Source organism: Eptesicus fuscus, chromosome 22 (genome assembly GCF_027574615.1).
Source record: "Eptesicus fuscus isolate TK198812 chromosome 22, DD_ASM_mEF_20220401, whole genome shotgun sequence".
NCBI lineage: Eukaryota > Metazoa > Chordata > Mammalia > Chiroptera > Vespertilionidae > Eptesicus > Eptesicus fuscus.
In genome coordinates, this window is record NC_072494.1 from 1,180,367 (window position 1) to 1,204,761 (window position 24,395).

At 57.9% G+C, this 24,395-nt stretch overlaps 2 protein-coding genes across 3 annotated transcripts; one reads left to right on the plus strand and one right to left on the minus strand.

The window, feature by feature from the left end:
- The first annotated feature begins 153 nt into the window (after window positions 1-153).
- On the plus strand, window positions 154-8,480 carry TDP2 (tyrosyl-DNA phosphodiesterase 2). The gene is made up of 8 exons (XM_054711575.1): window positions 154-400; window positions 663-748; window positions 2,206-2,379; window positions 3,009-3,100; window positions 4,829-4,947; window positions 5,348-5,518; window positions 5,902-6,755; window positions 7,461-8,480. The coding sequence occupies exons 1-7, from the start codon at window positions 236-238 to the stop codon at window positions 6,307-6,309; spliced, it is 1,215 nt and encodes a 404-aa protein (XP_054567550.1). The 5' UTR covers window positions 154-235; the 3' UTR covers window positions 6,310-6,755; window positions 7,461-8,480.
- Window positions 8,481-9,710: 1,230 nt separating this feature from the next.
- Window positions 9,711-22,901, minus strand: ALDH5A1 (aldehyde dehydrogenase 5 family member A1). 2 transcript variants are annotated; one of them, XM_054711574.1, is made up of 11 exons: window positions 22,486-22,901; window positions 21,386-21,469; window positions 20,666-20,836; window positions 20,466-20,582; window positions 19,627-19,770; window positions 18,903-19,046; window positions 18,442-18,600; window positions 17,520-17,689; window positions 17,187-17,245; window positions 16,118-16,268; window positions 9,711-9,987 (listed from the first exon to the last, which is right to left on the minus strand). In XM_054711574.1, the coding sequence occupies exons 1-11, from the start codon at window positions 22,807-22,809 to the stop codon at window positions 9,927-9,929; spliced, it is 1,584 nt and encodes a 527-aa protein (XP_054567549.1). In that variant the 5' UTR covers window positions 22,810-22,901; the 3' UTR covers window positions 9,711-9,926. The 2 variants fall into 2 exon arrangements, with proteins under 2 accessions (XP_054567549.1, XP_008145533.3); XM_008147311.3 differs by lacking the exon at window positions 9,711-9,987 and having other exon boundaries at window positions 15,093-16,268.
- Window positions 22,902-24,395: the final 1,494 nt, after the last annotated feature.

The window sequence follows — 24,395 nt, forward strand, 5'->3', positions numbered from 1 at the left end:
GCCCCCCACGCCCCGCCCCCCTGCGCTCGCGCACAGACGTGCCGCGCCCCGCTGTGACCGCGCGCGCATGCGCTGTGGTGCCCTCCCCTGCGCCGGCCGTTCCTTCCTCCACTGCGCAGCCGCGCCGACCGCCCTCCCAGGGCCGCCCACGTTTCCTCGCCGGGCGGTTGACGCGGGAGCCTCGCGGCGGCGGGCGCCTGCGCAGAGCGGCGGGCGGCGGTGAGAATCCGCGGCGATGGAGCGGAAGCGCAGCCCGGAGAGCGGCCCGGAGGCGGGGCCGGACGACGGGGACCCGGCGGGGAAGAAGCGGCTGCTGCTGTGTGCGGACTTCACCTCCGTCGCCAGCTGCGATGTCGCTGTGGCGCGGCGGTACCTGGAGGAGAACGCCTGGGAGGTGGAGGTGCGCGCCGGGCCCGGGGTGCAGGGCCCGGGGTGGTGTGCAGGACCAGGTGGGGGTGCAGGGCCACGGGAGTACAGGGTCTCGGGGGGAGGTGCAGGGCCTGGGAGGGTGCAGGGTCTGGGAAGGTGCAGGGCCACGGGGGTACAGGGCCTGGGGAAGAGGGTGCCGGGCCTGGGAGGGTGCAGGGTCCGGGAAGGTGCAGGGTGGGGGGCGGGACGGGCCGCGCGCTCAAGAGCCCACCCCGTGTGCCTGCTTTCCTCAGAGGGCGCTGAACGCTTACTTCGAGCCGCGAGCGGAGGAGGGCGCCCTCCCGAGCCGCCCCGCGACCTCGCCCGCGCCGGGGTCCTGGTGAGTGGGGGGCGGGCGGGCGGGGCTGGGGGGCGCCCCGGGAGGAGGGCGAGTGCGGGCGGCACCCTCCGAACTGTTCTTCACTCCAAGGGCAGGAAACATGCCAGCGAGAGGTTCCAAACAAATGAATGAGGCAGAAGCCTCTATGGAAACATGGTGACTTGGAAGTCCGCCTGCGTCCTGTATTGATTGTTTTTACTTTGTTTTTCATATTTTTTGTTGATTTTTAAAGAGAGGAAGAGAGAGAGAAACATCCATGAGAGAAGCATCATCGATCGGCTGCCTCCCGCACGCCCCCTACTGGGGGTCAGGCGCACAACCCGGGCCTGTGCCCTGACCCGGAATCGAACCCGTGACCTCTTGGTTCCAGGGTCAGTGCTCTCCGCGGGCAACCAATGGTTTTCTGTAAAATGCACCCCCTGCCCTGTGATCGCGAGTGACAGCAGGCGGCTTCATCTGCAGAATAAAATCCGGACCCCTCCCGGTCGCCGTACATTTGCCTTTAGAGGAGAATGCGAACTGGAGAGGGCGCGATGGGATTAGAAAAAAGCACCACGTGGGAACCACCGCAGCGGGAATTATTTCGGACAGAAATGACCGATGGGGATGGGAAACGAGGTGTTCGCACAGGCCCAAAGCGCCGGCCCACAGAAGGCTCCCTACAGGGGGAGGCATCGCTGGGCGGGGAGGGATGGGGCAGACACCACCCCAACCAGGACCAGGCAGTCAGGCCGCATGACCCGTGCTGGGACAAAGCCCACATGGGGTGCCTCCTGCGAGGGTGACACTCTAGCCCTCTGGTGCGTTCCTCCCCAGCAGCACGTAATCCGAACCCGATCTTAGGAAAACACCAGACAGGCCCTCCTGAGGGACCGTCTACAAAGTACGGGGCCCAGGTCACGAGAGGCAAGGACTGGAGGACGATTCCGGATTAACTGAGACGAGAGAACGTGCCAGGTCCTGGGTGAGGACCTAGTAGCACAGTTGGCGAAATGTGAACAGGCCTTTACTTAGAAAAGGAAAAGATTTTTTATTGGTTTTTAGAGAGAGAGAGGAAGAGGTGGGGAGAGACTCCCGTGTGAGAGCTGGCATCGAAGCAGCAGCCTTGGTGCAGGCACGAAGCCCAGCCCGCCGAGCCACACGGCCAGGGCTCGGCTCTGCACTTTCAGAAACAAGATTTAAAATGAACCCAAAGAAGTGTGGGGACGTCTCGGTCTGACGGGTCCTAGTTTATAAATCAGGGCATGGCCGGGCCTGAGTTCACTCTTAGCTGTAAGTGAGCACGCACCTGGGTGGCACAGGAGGCGTCTGTCTTCCCCAGTCGGGACTTCTGCTCTTCTGCTGGCGGAGACGGGGTGCCCTCACCTGTGAGGTGAGGGGCGAACACTTGGAAGCACGTGTTGAGTCGAGCCGCTGCAGGCTGTCTGTGAAGCTGTGCTTCTCTCTGGTCTTGGCAGTGTGGACCTCACCCTCGAGGAAGCGCCTGACCCCGGGGGCTCCGGGAGCGGCTCCGCTGGCCCCCCTCGGCAGGAAGACGGCAGCGCCTTCTCCCTGGTCACCTGGAACGTGGACGGGCTGGACCTGAACAACCTGTGGGAGCGGGCTCAAGGGGTGTGCGCCTCCATCGCTCTGTGAGTGCTCGCGCTGCTGAGGGAGGGTGGCGGGTCGCGTCTCCCTGCGTGCAGAGGGCCGCCGCCGAAGGCCTGAGACCCCAATTCCGGTCCAGCGCCCAGGGTGGCGGGAGGGGCGGGCAGGAACAGACCTCTGCGGGAAGCCTCCTGTGCTGCTAGCTCACTAGCCTTTGTGTGTGACCGTGGCCGTGAGAACGGCCAGCGGCTCCGCGTCTGCCACACCGGCTGTCACCTGTGGAGTCACCGGTGGGCCTCGGCGCTCTGGGGCTGTTTTCTTCGTCGGGGATCACTGTTCCCGGAGGACGGAGGGGGGATCACACGTGACGTGTCCCTCGGGGTGCAGGACTGGGGTGCCTCTCAGATTACTGCTTCCTGTTGTCAGTGATTCTAAACAACTTCACAGTGTGGTGTCACGTATATGTTTTTTAAATTAATCTGCAGTATTGTGTGTGAAATAGCACAGATCTCTCGTTTTATCGTTACCGAGGAGCAGCATGAACAGTGACTAGTGGGTGTCTGAGACGGTCATAGCTTTGCATTTCTCTTACGTGTGGTGTTTTGCTGATCTAGGTACCACACATGAAATGGCACATGCCTGCTGTTCATCATAAACCGATGTTTTTAAACAGGTACAGCCCAGACGTGGTATTTCTACAGGAAGTCATTCCCCCGTATTACAGCTTGCTAAAGAAGAAAGCAAGCAGCTATGAGATTATTACAGGTAACAGCTTTCCTGTCATTTAACTTGTCTTTTTCTTTGAAAAACCTGTCAATGAAAGAAACCAGTCAAAGCCTGTTGGAGCGCAGAGACAAAACTAAAGTCCACACACAGTAAGTTGAACAAACAGGCCAGACACACAGCACTGAGAGGACCACAGGAGAAGATTCGATGTAGCTTTGATGTGAGAAAGGGGTTGAAATGAATGCTATCTCAGGGAAATGTAACTTGTCAAAATTTGAGACAGTGAGTAGCTTTTTGGTGACATTAAATCATTAAAAATTTTAAGTGTGATAATTGCATTGTAGTTATACTTTTTTCCAGATTCTTAATTTTTCAGTTATAATTCACATGCTATATTAGCTTCATGTGGTTATGCTTTTTCAAAACTCTTTTTTTTCCTTCTAGCTTTTTACTCTAAATAATTTAGTTTTTTTATTTTCCACCTGTTTTGTTTTTATCACTTTGGCTACATGTCCTGATTCTGGGCTCAGTCCCATGTTCCCGTCGCCTTTCCCTCTTCCTTAGGCCGTGGTTTGCTCTGACGTACTGTCTAATCCAGACTTGCTGAGGAGAGGGCTCCTGCTCTCTCTGTGGGACGGCTTTTCTGCCTTCTCCTGGGGATTCTTTTTCTTGCTTCTGGTTGGATTTCTTGTTTTCTGAACCCGTGCCTTCGCGGTGTCCTCCCGCATTTTATTGGCGCACATTCTGGAATCCCTTCTAAGAAAGCGTGCGTACGGGGGCGGGGGTTGTGACCCCTGTGATTCGTCCCCATAACTGGCTGGTGGTTTGGCTGCACGTAGATTTCTAGGCAGAAAGGTATTGTCAGTGTTTTCGGGTTTCCATTGTTGATTATAAATTTGAAGCCTTACTAATTCCTGGCCTCCCCTCTCCCTAAGCTTTGAAGGTCTTCTTTTCCATCCTCGTGTTCTTTGGGTGGTTTTTTGTGTTTTAGGTTTTTTTTCTCATTTATTCTGAACACTTGGAAGGAACTTTCAGTCTGGAAGTTTGTGACCTTCAGTTCAGGAAAATTCGTCCCTCTCTGTGTCCCTCTCCTGCCCCCCTGCCACCTCTCCAGCCTTCCTCCTACCCCTTCCTTTCCCTTCCACTCTTTTTTCATTCTTTTCTCCTTTTTCCTTCCTTATCTTTTTCTTCTTTTTTGGATCCTCTGTTCTGATAAACCAGTTGCCACTCCTCCATCCATTTGGTTTTTTTTAAACTGTTGGAAGCCTCCATCACTGCCTCTTCTGTTCTCTTTTCTTCTTGCAGCTTCACACCTTCTAAATGTTCTATTCATTTGTAATAACTTTCCTGGGCTTCCGAGTGAGAAGTAAATGCATGTCAACTTGCCTCAGTTTGTCTCATCTACTCTGTCTTCAGGAATTGCTCCAACTTACTTGTTTCCTGTTGGCACCGCTAACTAGTTGTGGCACCTACGTGAAGTCGTGTTTACTTTTCTGTTTCTCCATACTTCCGTGACGTTGGGGAGTTTTCTATTTCTCCGTACTTCCGTGACGTTGGGGAGTTTTCTATTTCTCCGTACTTCCGTGACGTTGGGGAGGGCGGGTGAACACAGGGACGTGGTTGGCCATCTTCAGCTATTTTGAAACAACAGTTTACTTTCAGATTGAGATCCACTTAAGTATCTACTTGTTTGTTATAAATCTTCAGTGGGGAACCTGTTATACTAGTGTCTTCTCAACTGAAATTCTGTTCTCCAAACATCCGCAGGTCATGACGACGGGTATTTCACAGCCATAATGCTGAAGAAATCAAGAGTGAAATTGAAAAGCCACGAGATCATCCCTTTCCCAAACACACAAATGATGAGAAACCTTCTGTGTGTGCATGTGAGTGATCTTTAAAGATCCACTGCTTTTTAAGAGAAGCACAGGCTCTCCTTCGTAGTGCCAGGGCGGGGTCCTTTTTCTCCGCTCACTGCTGTCCTTACAGAGAACTTGCTCCTCACTTGTAGATTCTTCTGTTAATGTCAAAGAACTCGGTAAGTTACGTTTTTATATAAATTTCAAACAGACACAATCTTGTTTGACTTGTTAGATGTTTTCCTGAGAATGTGAAAGGTTTGTTTCTTCCTAAATGCGTTGTCCTGCGCTGGAAGGAACAGCACCACGACGATGAGCAAGCTCCCTTCCGTGGGTGTGCCCCAGCCAGTGGCTAATCTGCTGATCCTGGGGTCAGAGGTCAGCATTGGGGCTGACGTAACAGCTGTGCCTGTTTGTCCCCTGTCAGGCGAGCGTGTCGGGAAACGAGCTGTGCCTTATGAATTCCCACCTGGAGAGCACCCGGGGGCATGCGGAGGAACGCGCGAATCAGTTTAAAATGGTTTTAAAGAAAATGCAGGAGGCTCCAGAGTCGGCCACCGTTATATTTGCGGGAGATACGAACTTAAGGGATCAAGAGGTGAGTGGCAGCAGCAGTTCGGTGTGTAGGGCAGGTTACTGCTGTGGAAGCTGATTCCGGTTCCTTTTGAAGAACGCAGTAAACTGGGCACTGGCCCTTATAGGTGGACAACCAGCAATATTGACTCCGCCGTGCTCTGTCCCGCATCGCGGAAGCAGGCAGGAGGCCTGCTGTGTGGCGGGGGAAGCGGGGCGGGTGCCACAACGCAGGACGGTGTGGGTTAACGCGGGCTCTGGGGGAGCCGGTGGTGAGGGAGCTTAGCAAAGGCACGCTCATCGTGGGTCTGGTTGCCAGGTGAGGACAGAAAGAGCTGAGCATCATGGTTGCCCCCCTTTTCCTGGTACTGCGTGTCCAGGTCTGAACAAAGTCTCTCCTTCATCCAGTTGCGACGTGAGGTTTCTCAGGGCCTTTATAGACTTAGAACCTGCCTTCCCCCCGTGGCCCAGCTCACGGCAGCCGGAAAGCGATCGGACATGGAGATTCTGCTCAGGTCCCCGCGGCAGCTCCAGGGGCAGGAGAGCGGTGCGGTGAGGACTCTGCCCCGGGAAGGCAGCTTCCCACGGGAGGAGGCGGCTCGGCCTCCTGGGTGCGGTGTCCCGGCACGGTGGCTTCTGTCGGCTGTTCACAGATTGATTGTTTATGGCAGCGGTTTCTGGTGTCTGGTTGAGGGACTGGATGACTTCAGTTCCGCTTTTCAACAAATGGTGTTCGAAACTGATACCACGTGCAGGACTGTGAAGTTGGGCCTTGACGTCCTGTATCGCAGTCCTCGGCGTGGACCAAAGGCCTAACGTCAGCAAGAACGAGGGGAAGCGTCCTGACACGGGCGTGGCGGTGACTTCTTGAGCATGACACCAGCAGCACCGACAGCCGCGAGCAAGGAGGGAGGTGGATGTCGTGGAGATAAACTTGTGTGCGTCGGTGGAGTGAAAAGGCGACGGGGGGGTGCGGGGAAATGTTTGCACATCGTGTATCCGACAAGCAGCTCGTGTTCAGAACGTGTAAAGAACGCTCACAAGAAAAGCCAACAATAAGAACCTGGTTTCTTTTCATCCTCTTCGCTTCTTGCCACTTACTGAGCTGGCTGCGCGCCTCACAAAATGGAGGCAGTGAAGGACTTCCTGCCACAGCCAGGCCAACGCGTGCCACGTTGTCAAGATCAAGAAAAAGCAGCGTAGTGTGACGTTCAAAGTCCAAGCAGCCACGACAGGAGAAGCTGGAGCCGTGCCTGCCCCAGGTTTGGCACTGAAGCTGGAATGAACCAGACATGATGATCTGTATTAAAATGTTAGAAATTCTTCAAAAAAGACAACCTGATTAAAAAATAAGCCAAAAAGGTCTGGCTGCACAATTATGTGGATATACTTAATGCCATTGGTATATGTATGTTTTTTTTGTTGTTGTTGTTTTTAATATATTTTATTGAGTTTTTACAGAGAGGAAGAGAGAGGGATAGAGAGTTAGAAACATCGATGAGAGAGAAACATCAATCAGCTGCCTCCTGCACACCTCCCACTGGGGATGTGCCCGCAACTAAGGTACATGCCCTTGACCGGAATCGAACCTGGGACCCTTCAGTCCACAGGCCGACGCTCTATCCACTGAGCCATAACCGGTTTCGGCGGTATATGTATGTTTTTAAATGGTAAATTTTATGTGTAACTTAAAAAACACACGAGTGAATAAAAAAGGAAGAATTAATATTGTTAGTAAATTTCAAATAGAACTGAAGGCAATTGGCATTGGATCATATAAATGGCATCTTCCACATTTACATATATAATAAACAACATAAACTAATGAACAAAAATAGAGCCAGAGAAAAAAATATTTTAGACTATAATGAAGTAATCCTGTTATTTGCAGATTTTTAATGTTTCCAAGTCGCCATTTTAATTTAGGGGAAAACCCTTGAATCTTACAGAGTTTTCTGTCTTTTCAGGTTACCAAATGCGGGGGTTTACCCGGCAACATCTCGGATGTCTGGGAGTTTCTGGGCAAACCTAAGCACTGCCAGTACACGTGGGATACGCAGATGAACTCCAACCTCGGCATCCGGGCCACCTGTAGGCATCGCTTTGATCGGATATTTTTCCGAGCGGCAGAGGGAGGCGGCCACATCATTCCCCAGAGTCTGGATCTCCTTGGGCTGGAAAAGCTGGACTGTGGCCGATTTCCCAGTGACCACTGGGGCCTTCTGTGCACCTTGGACGTCATACTGTGAAGTGTTTCCAAGTACAGGTCACATGTCCTGAGTAGCTTTGTGCTGGAGATTTGCACAGAGAATTCCTGCCCATCTGGAAAGTCAGGTTTAATATGGAAGAAGGAATATATTGGACCATCGGAAGAGAAGGGAAAACTGTGTTTTGTGTCCTTAGGTTTCAGAACAAAGTGTTAATGTTTATTTTGAGGGAATGTCTGTGTCCAGAATATGAGGTCTCCTGGTGAGAGGGCTGAAGGCTGTTGCCTGTCCGCAGTGCTCAGGGCTGCTGGCCAGATCGCACTGCCTCTGGGCCAGCCTTTATCGTTGATTCAGCGTAGAAATCAGGAACCAAAGTAATGAATGTTCTGAGTCTTCAAGAGGGAGAACCGGGAGGCCTCTGAGTCCTTGGCGCTGGGTCTTCGGTACCAGGTCCTGAGCGTTGGAGCAGGTGACAGCTGCCCTGTGTCAGTGACCCGCCTCATTGGTGGGCTGTACGTGAACTCGTGAGCTAACGTTCCTTCACTGAAATGCACATTGGTAGCTGTGGGACCAAGAGCGCCAGGTTGGGCGTGACGGGATGCAGGTCAGTTTACAGCAGCTCCGGGCTGGTTTTCGAGAGCTGAAGGCTGTGAAGAGAAACGGCCTAGTTTTGCTGTGCTGAAGTGGGTTACTTTACAAGAGGCGGGAGCACTTAAATGTGCTTTAAGGGAACATTTTTTCCCGTAAGAGAGAGATACTTTAAGTAAAGAAATGTACTTGCTTGTATTTGTTGTGTGTGTGGGCCAGGGAGGGGATTGAATTTTAACTCCTGTCTGGCTGCATCCGCAGCTTCCCCGTGGGGGAACACGGCAGGCTGGGGGGCGGCTGTGACGGCACCTGAGCAACACGGTGAGGCAGCGACGAGGGCGCGGAGCCACATGCTGCTTCCGTGCAGTGGCTCTCAGTGCGAGAATTGAGAGCCTACTTGCAGTGCCTTGAGTTTTTTACTTAGAATCTCACGTCTTCCCAGTACAGTGGCTTTATGTCCTTCACCCCCTCCTTGGTGGGATTGCACCTCGGAATCTTATGTCAGCGGGAGAGGCGCCATTTTGCCGGGATGGGGTGCACTTGGCCCTTCCAGACCTCACTTCCTCCCGCCTTCAGAACCAAGTTCCTTGTCTTGTTCAGTAACCGCATAGAAACCAGAGCCGAGCGTGAAAAGCTGCACCCCGCCCCGCTCCCCAGTCTTCCCATGTGCGTGCTGTCCTCAGGCAGAGGCTCCGGCGGGCTGATGTCGCTCCTCCGCGGCTGCCCTGCCCTCTGCCACGGCGGCGCGCTTAGCGTTCCCTGTAGGCAGGCAGCGTCCATGCAGCCCTCCTCCTGGGTTCCTGTGTGGAGGTGCTGCGGTCTGGGCTGCTCCCAGCATCCTCTCCATCCTGGGCCAGTAGGCTCCGCCAGAGGAGCGGGACTGCCCGTGCGGGGGGCGGGGGGAGGTAGCGCGGCCGGCTTGCTGGACCAGGCAGACGGAGGGGTGGGCTCCCAGAAGCTGGCCGCGGAGTGGGAGCGCACAACCCAGTGCCTGGTGCTTGGAGGGCAGGGCTCGCGGTGGCCCGCAGGTTGCCCTGGTAACAGCGGCGATGGACAGGCATTGCAACGCCAGCCAGCGGGACGCATCCTCATGGACACCAGACTGAAGGACGCTCGGGTCTGGCGGCTGTCACTGCACAGGTAAGAGCCGCAGGAGCCCAGAGAGTGCGGGCGTGGGTCTGGTTTAGTTAGAGGAAGCGGGGCGGGATTCGAATCTGTACCACCAACTTGTTTTTATTTTTTAAATGTTTACATATTTTTTTAAAATTGACTTTAAAAAGGAAGGGAGAGGGGATGGAGCCTGCAACCTGGCCCGGACCAGGAATCGAACTGTGACCTCCTGGTTCCTAGGTTGATGCTCAACCACTGAGCCACGCCTGCCGGGCCATGAACTCGTTCCTTTTTTTATTTTTTTAATACATTTTATTGATCTCAGAGAGGAAAGGAAAGGGAGAGAAACATCAATGAGAGAGAATCGTTGATCGGCTGCCTCCTGCATGCCCACACTGGGGATGGAGCCCGCAACCTGGCCTGTGCCCTTGACTGGAATAGAACCCGGGACCCTTCAGTCCCCAGGCCGACGCTCTGTCCACTGAGCCACACCAGCCAGGGCACGGTCTTGTTTCTGAACAAGTTAGATCAGCCGGCTCCCTCTGGGTCTAAATGTCCATGGCCCTGTATGGCACATTCTGTTTGCTCCCTTTAAAAAAAAAAATAAGTCTTTATTGTTCAGATTATTACAGCTGTTCCTCTTTTTTCTCCCCATAGCTCCCCTCCACCCAGTTCCCACCCCACCCCATGCCCTTACCACCCCCACTGTCCTCATCCATAGGTGTACGATTTTTGTCCAGTCTCTTCCCGCACCCCCCACACCCATTTCCCCCCGAGAATGGTCAGTCCACTCCCTTTCTATGACGCTGATTCTGTTATATTCACCAGTTTATTCTGTTCATCATATTTTTTATTCACTCTATTTTTAGATTCACTTGTTGGTAGATATGTATTTGTTGTTCATAATTTTTATCTTTACCTTTCTTCTTCTTCCTCTTAAAGAATATCCTTCAGCATTTCATATAATACTGGTTTGGTGGTGATGATCTCCTTTAGCTTGTTCTTATCTGTGAAGCTCTTTATCTGACCTTCAATTCTGAATGATAACTTTGCTGGGTAGAGTAGTCTTGGTTGTAGGTTCTTGCTATTCATCACTTTGAATATTTCTTGCCACTCCCGTCTGGCCTGCATAGTTTCTGTTGAGAAATCAGCTGATAATCGTATGGGTGCTCCCTTGTAGGTAACTAACTGTTTTTCTCTTGCTGCTTTTAATATTCTTTGTCTTTTGTCCTTGGCATTTTAATCATGATGTGTCTTGGTGTGGTCCTCTTTGGATTCTGTGCCACGACAGCATGGCCAAGGGTGAACCCGAGTGGGGGCAGGTGAAGGATTGAGAAAAGACAGACAAGAGGATGAAGCTGGGTCTGGGTGGGACGCTGTCCTCTGATGGAGAGCTAGCGACAGCGCCACGGACCACAGGCCGTGTCTTTATTTTACAGCCGATACCACGAGGCAAAGGAAGGGCGTGGTCAAGATGTTTACAGCATCCGCGTGGGTTTCGATCCTACTCAGTTACACGCACCTGAACTCTATCAAGCCCACGTCACTCAGGCACGTGGGGCCACGTGTTTGGACCACAGGTTCAAGCTGACAACTCCAGCTGTTGGCTATCATGGTGCTGGGAGGCTCTGCCCTCCACGCTGGGACGTGCACGTGGCCATGAGAGGACTGTGCCCTCTCATCAGTCCGAGGCTTGAACCTGTCCAAACACTGTAGCCGTGCCCCACAGGATTCCTCTTGTTTGGGGTTCTGTGCGCTTCCTGGACTTGTAAGTCTATTTCTTTCACCAGGTGGGGGAAGTTTTCTGTCATTATTTCTTCAAATAGGTTTTCAATATCTTGCTCTCTCTCTCTTCTGGCACCCCCATAATTTGGATGTTGGTACACTTGAAGTTGTCCCAGAGGCTCCTTACACTGTCTTCATATTTTTGGATTCCTTTTTCTTTTTGCTTTTCTGGTTGGGTGTTTTTTGCTTCTTTGTATTTCAAATCTTTGACTTTATTCTTGGGATCCTCTAGTTTGCTGTTGGATCTCTGTATATTATTCTTTATTTCAGTCAGTGTATGCTTAATTTCTAATTGGTTCTTTTTCATATCCTTGAGGGTCTCACTAAATTTCTCGGAGGTTTCTAGAAGATTCTTGAGTAACCTTATAACCATGGTTTTGAACTCTATATCCAGTAGTTTGCTTTCCTCCATTTCTGTCATTTGTGACCTGTTTCTTTGTCTCCGCATTTTTGCTGCTTCCCTGAGTTGGTAGGGTGGCTTTGTGTGCGAGGTGTCCTATAGGGCCCAGTGGCTCAGCCTCCCCAGTTACTTGAGGTGGACACTCTTGGTGCACCCCTTTGTGGGCTGTGTGCACAGTCTTGTTGTAGTTAAGCCTTGATTGTTGTTGGTATCACTGGGAAGAATTGACCTCCAGGCCAATTGGCTGTGAGGATCAGCTCTGACTACAATGGGAGAACTGTTGTGCTGGAGACACCCTTATGGGGTAGTACTTGCCTCAGTGGGGCTTTGGTGCTCACTGAGTCTGCCCCCTGAGTGTGTCCCTTACGGATCTGAGGAGTTGTAATCTGGATGGTCTCACACTGACCACTGGGTACACTGGCTCTTGGATCTCCAAGGAGGTGCTAAGTTAGCCTCTGCCTGAGGCCACCCAGCAGGAGCTACGGAGAGATCTGCAGATTCCTCTTCTTAGTTTGGGGTTCTGGAGGTGCCCAGATGAGGCCCAGCTGTGAAGCAGTGCAGGCTGCTGACAAGCCTTGGGCCTTCTTTAGGAGGCTCTGGAGCTCTCTGACCCAGCTGCAGTTTGTTAGGTTGCAAAAGGCCAGGCCATTCATATGCAAATGTCTCTGCACACAGCTTGGTTGGGGCTTGGTCTCAGGGAATCACGGGGCGGTGCAAACAGCAATGGTTGCCCATTGGCCCTGCCCCTGATAGGTCCCTGGGTCTCTGTGTCCCGCAACCCCATGCAGGAACAAAGATCGCTGCAACCACCTCAGAGAAAGCCGCCCTCGTGTCCCGGCCCGATGCCAGACAGTCCAGTTTCTTCCCGTATGAGTCTGGGTCCCCTGAGTCTCGCCCGGAACTGGAGTTCAGAGCAGTCGGGAGTTTGTCTCTCCCTCCCGATTGAGAAAGACCACAGTGTACTCAGTCGCCAGCCCGTTTCCACGGCGCCTCCGTCCCTTCGCTCTCCGCACCTCCGCACCTCCTCCCAGTCTAGATGGGCTTTTCTCTTTCCTTCTTGTTGTAGAACTTACACTCAGCCAGCCTTCCTGTGGTTCTGGGTGATACCTGGTTTTCCTTTTAGTCGTAGTTTGGATGTGGTTGTGCGAGACAGCAAGTTCAGGCGTTTACCTATGCCGCCATCTTGGTTCCTCTCCTGTTTGCTCCCTTTTAAAGTAGAAATGGGAAGTTCTCGTGTGGGGTATTTCTAGATTTATACTTTAGACATGAAGGTCATTGGAGGTGCTTTGTAAGTTGTGCACAAGCATCTCTTAGTTCTGGGTGGACGTGTGAGGTCAGGTGCCGCGTGACCTGCCTGCAGGACTGGGCTGTGGGTGCGGTGAGGGGGGGCGGCATGTGTGCCTAATGTGGTAGACTCCCGATTTAAAACGCAGTAGCAGCTGCCCTCGCCGGTGTGGCCAGTGGAGAGCGTGTCCACCTGCGGACTGAAGGGTCCTGGGCCCGAACAAGGGCACGTACCTCGCTTGCAGGCTCCTCCCTGGCCCGGGCCCTGGTTGGGGCACATGCAGGAGGCAACCTATCGATGTGTTTCTCTCATTATTTCTCTCTGTCTTTCCCTCTAAAATCAATGGAAAAATATCCTCGGGTGAGGATTAACAAAAGTGTAAGTAAATAAATGGGAAAATATTAATAAACCAAAAAAAAGCAACAGCACCTGCTACTGCCCCACCCCCTCCTCCTTCCACTTTGATTCGGATGGTGACTTTTCTTACTTATGTTTAATTAGAATAAAATAACTTTAAAAACACGCAGCGAGCCCCAGGTGCCGTGCAGGCCAGTGTGCCGACTCCGGGACTAGGTTGCGTTCTCCGTGGGTATCTGACAAGAATTTCAAAACTGAAGTTATTTATTAATTTGGTAATTTAATGTAGTGGGTGACACCGGTTAATAAAACCATACGCGTCTCCAGTGTACAACTCCGTAACACATCTGCACGCTGCCTCGTGCGTGGGCCACCACGCCTGGCCTCCCGCCGCCGCCGCCACTGGCCTCCCTTCCCCTCTGGTGATCACCATACTGTTGTCTGTGCCTGCTTTTGTTTTTTTCTCAATCCCTTCGCCTTTCTCACCAGCCCCTAATCTACTGCACTTTCCAGTGTATAAGACGACTGGGCGTGTAAGATTTTCCTGGGTTAAAAAGTCGTTTTACACGCCGGAAAATACGGTATATTGGACTATATTGATGGGATTAGATATAATGGGTTAGATATATTGAACTACCGTATTTTCCGGTGTATAAGACGACTTTTTAACCCAGGAAAATCTTACACGCCCAGTTGTCTTATACGCCGGAAAATACGGTAGTTTCTCTCAGCGATAAAGCCAGCATCGTGTCCCGTCTGCACAAACCCTGTGTCACCTCAGCTCCGGGTGGAGGAGAGTGGGGTGTCTTGTGTGGATTCCCTAAAACCTCAGGCAGAGCCCCCAGCATACACCCCACCTTCCGGTCCCCGTCCTGCCCGTCTGCACTGGGCTAATCGTGCCCAAACCACGCTCAGGCGACGCACTGGCAAGAAAAAACCGTCACCACCAACTTGAACGCAGAAACAGGAAGTTCTGTTAGTTCAACATTTATTAGTGACAGTTGTACAGACCGGCCGCACACTCCCCACGAACTCCCACGTTTCATCCCACAACAGAGCACGAGGCAAGTCCCAGCACAGACATTTTCAAGTAAGAGGATGCCCAGGGCAGCGGCACACGCGGTAACCCTGGGCTCCGCCTTCAGAGGCGGCCACGTGCGCCCCAGCGAGTTACTGCACGGACAGTGCGTAGCAGCTGAGCTCTCCAGGTGAGGATTCTGGGGGGGGGGGGGGAGTGCTTTCTCCAGGCCGAGAACTGGGGGGACGTGTAAACCTGCTAGGGAGATGTACACAGGACCCTGTGGCCGGGGAGATGGGCAATCTTAGCCGTAGCTGGAGCCTCATTAAACCCGGAGAACTCACTGGACCAAGTCCCCTGTGGACGTGGGAATGTGGGAAATGGCTCACCTCCACCGCCGGGCTCCTGACACCGTCACAGGGCACGAAGGCCCGTGCCCGTGCGAACGCGGGAGACCCTTGACCAGCTCTGGTGCCGTCACGTGAGAATGCACATGTGAGAAAGGCCTTGGGGTGCAGCGAACGTGGCAGGCCTTCAGCCACAGGGCTTACCATGTCGGCTCCCACAACGCTGCTTTTTAAAGGGTTTGGGGCCATGTTTGTATTTTTGTTTATGTTTCCTTTGAGCTATGTGATAACTGCGGGGAGGAGTTCCTGGTGAGGACTCACTGGAGCGCAGCCCAGAAGATACCGTTACACACGGGCGGGCGGGCGCTCACCACAAGTGATCAATCACAGGCAGGTCCGTCCCTCCCTGCGGGTCTAGGGCAGGGCTGGGTCCCTCCCTGCGGGTCTAGGGCAGGGCCGGGTCCCTCCCTCTGGGTCTAGGGCAGGGCCGGGTCCCTCCCTCCCTCTGGGTCTAGGGCAGGGCTGGGTCCCTCCCTCTGGGTCTAGGGCAGGGCCGGGTCCCTCCCTCTGGGTCTAGGGCAGGGCCGGGTCCCTCCCTCCCTCTGGGTCTAGGGCAGGGCCGGGTCCCTCCCTCTGGGTCTAGGTCAGGGCTGGGACATTCTCTAAGAACCACAGTGAGTGCTTCAGGCTTTGGGGGCCGCACTGTCCCTGTGACAGCTACTCGGCTCGGCCGGGAGAGTAGCCACAGCCCCTCTGGCAGGTGCAGGGCCGCGGCCGTGTTCCAATAACTGTATTTACGGACGCTGAGTGAGTTTCATGAAACAGTATTGTTCCCCTCCCCCATTTGGAAATGTGAAAACCGTTCTTCGCTCTGGGCTGTGTACACACGGCAGGTGACACAGGGGCGGGGAGGGAGCCCTCCTCTGGTCTCAGCTCTGAGCCACCTCAGGGTGGCGGAGTCACGCCCTGGAGGTCACTAGCCCAGAGGCAGACAGTGCTGTGGCAGGTCTCGGGGAGTCTGCTGGGTCTCGGGGGGTCTGCAGCCACAGGCACGTGGCACCAGATGACCCTAGTTCGGTGAGGGGAGGGGCAGATGAGGAGGTCTGGACGAGCTTTACAACCTTTGTCAAGTTTTAACAGCTGGTTTGGCTCGGTGGTTGGGGTTTGGCTCGGTGGTTCGGGCGCCCGCCAGCGGACCAGAGGGTCAAGGGTTTGAGTCCAGGTCCAGGCCTGCACCTGGGTTGCAGATTGCTGCCCAGCCCAGGTCAGGGCTTGTGTGGGAGGCAACCAATCAACGTCTCACATCAGTGTGTCTCCCCGCCCTTCCGCGCTCTCTGAAACTCAAGGAAAACAGCCTCGGGTGGGGGACCAGAGAGGCTGTTGTAGTTCCGACACCTGGAGGGGCATGTGAAGTGAGGGGTGGCGTGGGCCAGGGCGCAGCGAGCTCCCTTATTTCCTGAAGAACACGGCCCCTACATGCCGCCGAGGCACACGTACTTGACCTCCAGGTACTCGTCGATGCCGTACCTGGAGCCCTCGCGCCCGAGGCCCGACTGCTTCACGCCGCCGAAGGGGCACTCCACGGCCGAGAGCAGCCCCTCGTTGACGCCCACCATGCCCACCTCCAGCCGCTCCGCCACCCGCCAGATCTGGGCGGGGTCCTGGGAGTAGAAGTAGCCTGTGGGGAGGAGGGACGGGCGTGAGGGGCGTCACGGAGGCGTCCTGTCCAAGCCGAGGGCACTGCCCTCGGCCTCCTCCCTCGGCCTGGCAGCGCCCGGCTCCCAGCGAGACCCCAAGCCGGGCCTGGCCGGTGCGTCCTCTCACACCCTGGACATTCTTTCTAAAGGACCAAGGCCTGCCCGGCCAGCGGGGCTCAGGGGTTGAGCATCGACGGAGGAACCAGGAGGTCAGGGTTCGATTCCCGGTCAGGGCACAGGCCCGGGTTGCGGGCTCGATCCCCAGTGCGGGGCGTGCAGGAGGCAGCCGATCCATGATTCTCTCTCGTCACTGATGTTTCTACCTCCCTCCCCCTCTCCCTTCCTCTCTGAAACCAATAACAATGGAGATATTTTTAAAAGGACCAAGGCGAACCCCCCAGGCTCACTCCTGGCTCTGACCCTCCCCGAGTGCCTGAAGCCCTCCCGTTCCCCATCCTTAATGAACGCCCTCAGTCACCCCGCATGGCGTGACTTTCCCCCGCAGTCAGGAACCCACACATCCGGACGTGCAAGGCAGACCCCTCAGTCCCCGTCCCTCCCGGTGACAGCGTGGCCACTGCCCTTTTACCTGGAAATGGTCATGGCGCCCTCTGCCCAGCCCAGGCCCGGAGGGAGGGAGGAAGGAGCAGCACTGGGATTTCCCGGCAGCCAGCCCCTCACGGCTGTGAGTCCCCACCTGGAACCACCGTTCAGCCTCCCCCATCCCCCCCTGTCTCTCCCCTCCCCCCCAAGCTCCCGCAGGCACCAGGAGGCAGAAGGACAGAAGGACGTGAGCGCACACCTGCCCGCCAGCCCCCGTCCTCGCGAGCACCAGACAAGTGCCCTCCGACCCAGCTGGCGTCACAGGCCAAGGGCCCTGAGGCAGGACGGACACCCACCTGCTAACCCCACGTCGGCCGCGTTCGCGATCGCCAGCGCCTCCTCCTCCGTGTGGAACCTGCCAGGTGAGCAGGGCGTCGGCAGAGTGAGCAGCGAGGAAACGCCGGCTTCCTCCCGAGTCATCTCCCCCTTCAGCTCCCCGGCGATGGCGAGACATGGGGCTGCAGGGACCCAGCGCGGGTGGAGGGGAAGGCGCCCCGTGCCAGGCCTTCCTCGCAGAGCGCCCTGAGGGGCACCGAGGCCCAGCCACCGTGTCCACAGAGCCCCTCTCGGCCGCCCCGCCCACCACCCGGCCTCCAGGCTCCCTGCGACCTTGGCGGGCGAGGTCTTACTTGATCACGGGGGCCAGGGGCCCGAAGGTCTCCTCCCGAGAGCAGAGCATGTCCCGCGTGACGTTGCTGAGCAGCGTGGGCTCAAAGAAGTTGTTCCCAAGGGGGTGCCGTTTCCCGCCCATCACCAGGGTGGCCCCTTTGGCCAGCGCGTCGCTCACGTGTGTCTCCACCTGGGCGAGGAGGGCAGAGCCCCGGACCCAGTGAGGACGCCTCGAAACCAGGCCCCTCCGTGAGGGGCGGGGCTCTGGGACCGGCGGGCTGGTGTCCTCAGTCCGGCTGGAACCCACGCAGCCTGGTCCCTGCCTCCCCCCCTGCCTCCCCGCGCCACTGAGATCCCACGTCTCGGGGCTGCGCGCCTGCGTCAGGGATCCTCCTGGAAGGGCGTCTGCAGTCCAAGCGGGCGTTCGGCAGAAACAGTAACAATTAAAAACAGCCCGGCCGGCTGCTCGGAGGGGAGCATCGGCCCATCCAGCAAGAGGTCCAGGTGCGAATCCCGGTCAGACACAGGCCCAGTTTGGGGCTGGATCCCCAGCGGGGGGCGTGCGGGAGGCAGCGATCCCTGATTCTCTCCCATCATTGATGTTTCTCCCTCCCTCTCTGATATCATCCCTTCCGTGTGCAGGGAAAATTAAAGAACTCGGTGTTTCGAGGTCCCGAGGCAGCCAGGGGTGAGCCCACCGCCATCAGAGGAATTCAGGCGGCGCAGCAGGTCTAAAGGGACGCCCGGGGGACGCCGTGGCTCGGGAGCCGGAAAGGCTGTGAGAGGTGACGCCCCACGACGCACACCCGTTGGCAGCGATTCCGCTTTTTCCGACGTCTCCGTCGTTTCCAAAGCAGCCTTGCTGGGCACCTAACCCCCGTGCCTTTTGCCAGGTAACCTTCGACACCAACACCGCGGAACTGCAGACGCCCAGCGAGCTACCTTTTCCACCGCCTTCTCGTTGATCAGCGGGCCCTGAGTCGTCCCCTCCTCGAACCCGTTCCCCACGCGCAGGCTGGCCCTCATCGCCGCAGCCAGCTTGCTCACGAAGGCATCGTGGATCCCGCTCTGCACCAGGAACCGGTTGGAGCACACACAGGTCTGGAGAGAGAAGAGCAAACTGCGGGACGTGCGTGTCGGCAGCCGCTGACCCGGCCAGAGACCGAGACCCCGCGGCTGCCGTGCCCTCCGCGAGCAGAGAGGAGTTTGCGTAACAGGACTTCCTTGAAGCCAGGGACTCCCCCTCTTCCTCTCGGAGCCCCCAAGCCTGTCGTCCCCGGTGAAGGGAGGGACTTGCTGAAAAGGTGAGAGAAGGAAGAACGGGCCATGGAAGGAACCCAGACGTTTCCTCCCGGGAGACGCGGGAGGTGGAAGGATCTTCGTAAAACACGCCCGGAACTCACCTGTCCCGAGTTCCTGAACTTCGATGCCATGGCCCCCGCCACGGCCTGGTCCACGTTGGCGCTGTCGAACACGATGAACGGGGCGAGGCCGCCCAGCTCCATGGACACCCTCTTCACGGAGTCGGCCGCATGGTGCAGCAGCGCCTGGGGCAGAGGGGAAGGGGCCGTGGGTGCGCGAGGCCTCAACCCCAAGTGACCCGACAGCGAGGACGCCAGGCGCCCAGGGGGGCAGATGTGATGACGCTTCGCATAAGAAAAGGGGGAGCGCCCGGCGGCGTGGCTCAGGGGCTGAGCATCGACCTATGAACCAGGTCACCGGTTCGATTCCCCGTCAGGGCACAGGTCCGGGTTGCGGGCTCCATCCCAGGTGGGGGGCGTGCAGGAGGCGGCCGATCCATGATTCTCTCTCATCAGGGATGTTTCTCTCTCTCTCTCCCTTCCTCTCTGAAATCATTTTTTTAAAAGTCCCCTTCGTTTCTGTAAGTACCTTTATACTAAATACAGTTTTCATTCGGTCCTGGGACATGCATTTCGACACCCAGGGAGAGTTTCTGGGACCTTGGATCCTAGATTACGGGTGGGACCTGCACTCCAGAGCGGAGACCGGGGCGTGGCCTGAAGCAGGCCCCGTGCCTGAGAGCCTGCAGCCTCTGCGGCCACCTTCCCGCGCGGTGACCGGGGCCGTGTTTAGACGCTGTAAAGGGGAAACGTGAGAACGACGCACCTTCCCGGTGGCCGTGGAGCCGGTGAAGGAAATCTTGGACACGAGCGGGTCGGTGCACAGCGCCTCCCCCACCTCCTGGGCCCTCCTCCGGGAGCAGGGCACCACGTTGTAGGCCCCGGCGGGGATCCCGGCCTGGCTGGCGAGCTGTGGAGGGACCAGCAGGCACGGGCAGCGAGTGAGGAAACAGAAAAGGGAAATAAACCGACGTTTTCCTCTAAAAAGCAACGGGGAGGAACTCAGCTGCCGGTGGGGACAGGATCAGAAGACATTTGGAGTGAAAGGAGAGTCTTAGCAGGGCCGGTGTGATGTGCGGGTTGTCACTCGTCTCTAAAACGAGGCGTCACCGGGACAGGCCTGGGCGGGAGCAGCAGGAGAGCTGAGGGACGGGGGGCCGCCGCCCCGCAGTCGGCGCTGCTTTAAGACACGGGGAGACCCTTCCAGCCACGAGGTGTCGGGGTGAGTGGCGGGGGCGGAAGGGTCAGGGGCTCCGGAGTGACGGCGGGGGGAGGGGAGCGAGGCGGGCAGGCGGCATCTGCAGGGCCTGGAGGCCTCTGCCCGAAGCTGGGCTTTGCTCTGAGTGACAGGAGCCAGGAGGGGCTTCGCGCACAGAATGGCTGGATCTGAAGGGCCCCCTCCCCCCCATGGGCAGACAGCGCTTTAGGGCAGCCACAGAGGTCAGGAAACTCCACCGCTGTTCTGTCTAAAAGGGCAACCTCTGACTTGAGAGAACGGCGGAGGAGTTCGAGCAACGCCATCCGGCGTGAGGCGTGGGCACGGCGGAGGCTCCCACCCGCGTCCCCGTCCCGGGGCCAGCGTCCCCGCGGGCAGGGCGGGCTCACCTCGGCCAGCGCCAGCGCTGAGAAGGGCGTGTCTTCGGCGGGTTTGACCACGACGGTGCAGCCGGCGGCCAGGGCGGCCCCCACCTTGCGGGTGATCATGGCGCTGGGGAAGTTCCACTGGGGACAGGGGGCAGAGCCGTTGGAGGAGGCGCCGGCCCGTGGGCACCTGACCCCCACCCCATGCCGATCCCCCCACGTACCGGGGTGATGACGGCGGCCACACCGACCGGCTGCTTGAGCACCAGGGCCCGCTTCTCCGGGGATGCGGTGCTGATGACGTCGCCGTAGATGCGGCGCGCTTCCTCGGAAAACCACTCCAGGAACTGGGCCGAGTACAGGACCTCCCCCTGCGCCTCCGTCAGCGGCTTCCCCTGAACCCGGCAGAAAAGGACCCCCATCACCTCGGTCACAACAGCAGGCTGTGCTCGGACCTCCAGGCGGCGAGCAGAGGGGCGGGCCCCTCGCCCACCCACGTGGAGAAATCAGCAGAATCCAGCGGCAACGGAGGGCGCTCGGACCACGGCCCGCACCTGCCTTTCAGCGAGTTCCCACTCAGAGGAGACAGAACCGCACCCGCTGACTCTCCTCCTCCTCACCTCGCCTCAAGGCGGTGGCCGGGGCGCAAGGAACGGATGCCAGCGGCGGGGATGCCCACAGAAGCAACAGGAAAACCAACCACAACAGTCGCACAGACCAGACGGGGTTAGAACACACACGCACACGCACACACGCACACACACACACACACACACACACGCATGCCGTCTCAGCGAAAGGAGGGCCCGGCTTTACGAGGAACGGTCTGTGCCCGGCACAGAGCTTCGCTGACATCTGACCACCAGGCAGGGAACCCCCATCGTGTAGCCACCAGGTGGCGGTCCGGGCTCCCGCCAGCTCCCCGGAGCGCCCGCCAGACTCACGCTCTCGGCGGTGATGATCCTGGCCAGGTCGTCCTTGTGTCGCATCATCAGATCATACCATTTCCGAAGCAACGCGCTCCGTTCCTGGAAAAGAGGAAACGGCGAGAAAGGGTGAAACGCCAGGCGTACGAGGCCCTCGACCATCTTCGGCTCCTGCGGCCTCAGCCAGGGCCCGGCCCGGGAGACGCAGCTGCCCTCCCCGAGGAGCAGGAGCACAGACCCCGGCTCCCGCTGCCGGAGCCCTGTCCCCGTTAAACACCGAGCCCTCCCACCCCACCCCTGTCCCTGCGAATCGTCCTCCAGGCCTCCCATCCGGGCGTCACACAGCACTTGTCCTTGTGTGGCCCGCGTCCACCCGTGCGTCCCCTTTTTAAAACGTCTCTTTTTTATTGATTTTAGGAGAGAGAATCACGGACCGGCTGCCTCCTGCACTGCATGCCCCACAGTGGGGATCGAGCCCACAACCCTGGCCGGTAACCTAACCGTGACCTCCTAGGAGGTTCATAGGTCCACGCTCCACCACTGAGCCACGTGGGCCGGGCTACAGTTCCTGCTTTTAACAGCTCAGGGCAGGTGAACCTGGGTGCGCCTCCCTCTCCCTGTGCCATGGGTGTCTGCGGGCGCGTGCTGAAGGGCAGGTGCTACTCAGTGCAGGACGAGAAGGAGGGGGAGGAGGAGGAGAGGAGGAGGAGGGGGAGGAGGAAGATGCGTCTCTTAGTTTTCTCCCTCTGGCTCCCCTCACCGCCCACCCCCCTTCCCCAGCGACTCTAAGAGGTCCGTTCTCAGCAGCGTTGCCCTCTTCAGGCGGAAAGCCTGGAGGGTGGTCCTGGGCCCCTTCCCCTCCTAGTTTTCTGCCGCGCACCCCTCCCCAGGGCACGGCCAGCCCGGGGCGCTGCCCCGCCTCCCGACACCAGGTGGCGGCGTCCCGCGGGCCTCCCCGCAGCCTGGGACGGACTCAGGTGCGCGAGGGCACGGGGACCGGTCGGACACCTGCGGCGGCGTCTGGCTGCACGGCGCTCGGCCCGGGGCCCGCGCTCCGGACTGAACGGCCCCGCACCTTTTCTCCGAGGTGCACGCGATAACCGGGCCGGGGCGCTCACCTTGGCCAGGGCGCCCTTCCAGCTGCCGAAGGCGTCGTGGGCGGCGCGCACGGCGGCGCGGGCCTCTGGCGCCCCGCAGTCGGCCACCCGGCCCAGCTCGGCGCCGCTGGCCGGGTCGCGCACGGGGAAGGCGGCGGCGGCGGGGACCCAGCGGCCGCCCACGAAGGAGTCGGTGCGCAGCAGCGCCGCGGGGAGGCCGCCCGGGCCCGGCGCGTAGGTCCGGAGCGGGCCCGGCCGGGGCGCCCCGCAGCCGGCGCGGGGGCCGAGGAGCGCGGATCGGAGGCGCGGGGCCCCGCAGCGCGGCAGCCGCACGCAGGTCGCCATGGCCCGGGCGGCGGCGGCAGGAAGCGGCGGGCGCGCGGAGCGGAGCGGAGAGCCGGGCGCGGAGGGAGGTGGCGGACGCGGAGCAGCGCCCCCTCGCGCCCCAGGCGGGACCTTACGGAGCGCAGCGCCGCCGCGTCCCCGCAGCCCGGGGCGGGAGGGGTCCGGGTGGGCGTGCCCTGCGGGCCGCGTCCCCTTCCCCTCGGGTGCTGGTGTCCGTAGCTATCCCTGCGCGCCCAGACCGCTGCGGGACCCGCTCCCTCTCCCCTCGCCCCTCGCCCATCTCCCGTCTCCCATCGCCCAAGCCCGCATCGCCGTGGTCCAGGGATGCGCGGGGCGAGCCCAGCTGCTCAGGCCGCGATCGCGCGCCTTGTCCCCGCAGCGCCGCTCCCGGGACGTGCGCGGGCTCTGAGCTGCGGGGCTGGCCGGGATGTGCCTTGGGGGCGGGTGCCGGGGTGCTCTGCCCTTCGGAGGGGAGCAGCCCTGTTAGGTAACAGCCTTTGGCGTCAGACCAGCCAGGATCCAAACGCCGAATCTGGCGGACAGGCTGGGCGCCCTCGGCCTTGGCTTCCCGGTTCCCGGCGTGTGAGTGGAGCCCAGGCTGTGGGGACTCCGGCAGGGACAGTCGCCGCCCCTGGAATTCCGGGCAGAGCCCTGGGTGGTGTGGCCCAGGGGGTAGAGCGTCCGCGGCCTGCGGACTGACCGGTCCCGGGTTCGATTCCAGGTCAGGGCACAAGCCCGGGTTGCAGGCTGGATCCCCAGTAGGGGGCGTGCAGGAGGATGAATATGACTCTCATTATTGCTGTTTCTATCCCCCTCCCTTCCTCTCTGAAAGCAATAAAAATATATGAAAAATATAATCAAATAAAATTCAGGTCAGAACTCAAGGTCATACTGCCTGCCCAGGTCTAGCCACTTAGGCTGGTAGGTCCCCAACACGCCATGAGGACCGCGTGTCAGAACCAGTGTCAGAACCAGTCCAGAACCAGTGTCAGAACCAGTGTCAGAACCAGTCCAGAACCAGTGTCAGAACCAGTGTCAGAACCAGTCCAGAACCAGTGTCAGAACCAGTGTCAGAACCAGTCCAGAACCAGTGTCAGAACCAGTGCCAGAACCAGTGTCAGAACCAGTCCAGAACCAGTGTCAGAACCAGTCCAGAACCAGTGTCAGAACCAGTGTCAGAACCAGTCCAGGGGAGTGATGGGGTGGGACTTGGCCCCCAGCTCAGGAGCAGCCCGAAGCAGCACCCTAATGAGCATGAAAGAACAGAGGGGCCCCGTGGGGGGCGGGGGGACTCGGGCTCATACAGCCACTCTGTGCACCGATCCCCATTTCACAGGGGGTGTTCCTTCCAGGCAGTGCTTGTTGGGGTGTTTTGTTCAAAGAGCTAAAAATCTGAATTTCTATGTGAATGTTTCCACTTCCAGAAAGTTGGCCCGTGTTTGTAAAACACGCTGTCAGCCAAACAAAACAATCGGCCCTGGTCTCCGCCTCCACGCAGCGGCCAGGCCCCGGTGCAGCCCGGCCGAGGCCGAGTTAGGTTACAGGGAAACTTGGCAGAGGGCTCAGGGTCTCAGATCATCCCTTCT

What these genes read in the sequence shown, in the direction of transcription:
- TDP2 (XM_054711575.1), top strand. Translation starts at nt 236, where the DNA reads ATGGAGCGGAAGCGCAGCCCGGAGAGCGGCCCGGAGGCGGGGCCGGAC. An exon ending in TCGCCCGCGCCGGGGTCCTG is followed by an intron (nt 749 to 2,205) that starts GTGAGTGGGGGG and finishes TGGTCTTGGCAG; the next exon opens with TGTGGACCTCACCCTCGAGG. An exon ending in CAGCTATGAGATTATTACAG is followed by an intron (nt 3,101 to 4,828) that starts GTAACAGCTTTC and finishes AAACATCCGCAG; the next exon opens with GTCATGACGACGGGTATTTC.
- ALDH5A1 (XM_054711574.1), bottom strand. Translation starts at nt 22,809, where the DNA reads ATGGCGACCTGCGTGCGGCTGCCGCGCTGCGGGGCCCCGCGCCTCCGA. An exon ending in GGAAGGGCGCCCTGGCCAAG is followed by an intron (nt 21,470 to 22,485) that starts GTGAGCGCCCCG and finishes CCTCTTTTCCAG; the next exon opens with GAACGGAGCGCGTTGCTTCG. An exon ending in GGATCATCACCGCCGAGAGC is followed by an intron (nt 20,837 to 21,385) that starts GTGAGTCTGGCG and finishes TGCCGGGTTCAG; the next exon opens with GGGAAGCCGCTGACGGAGGC.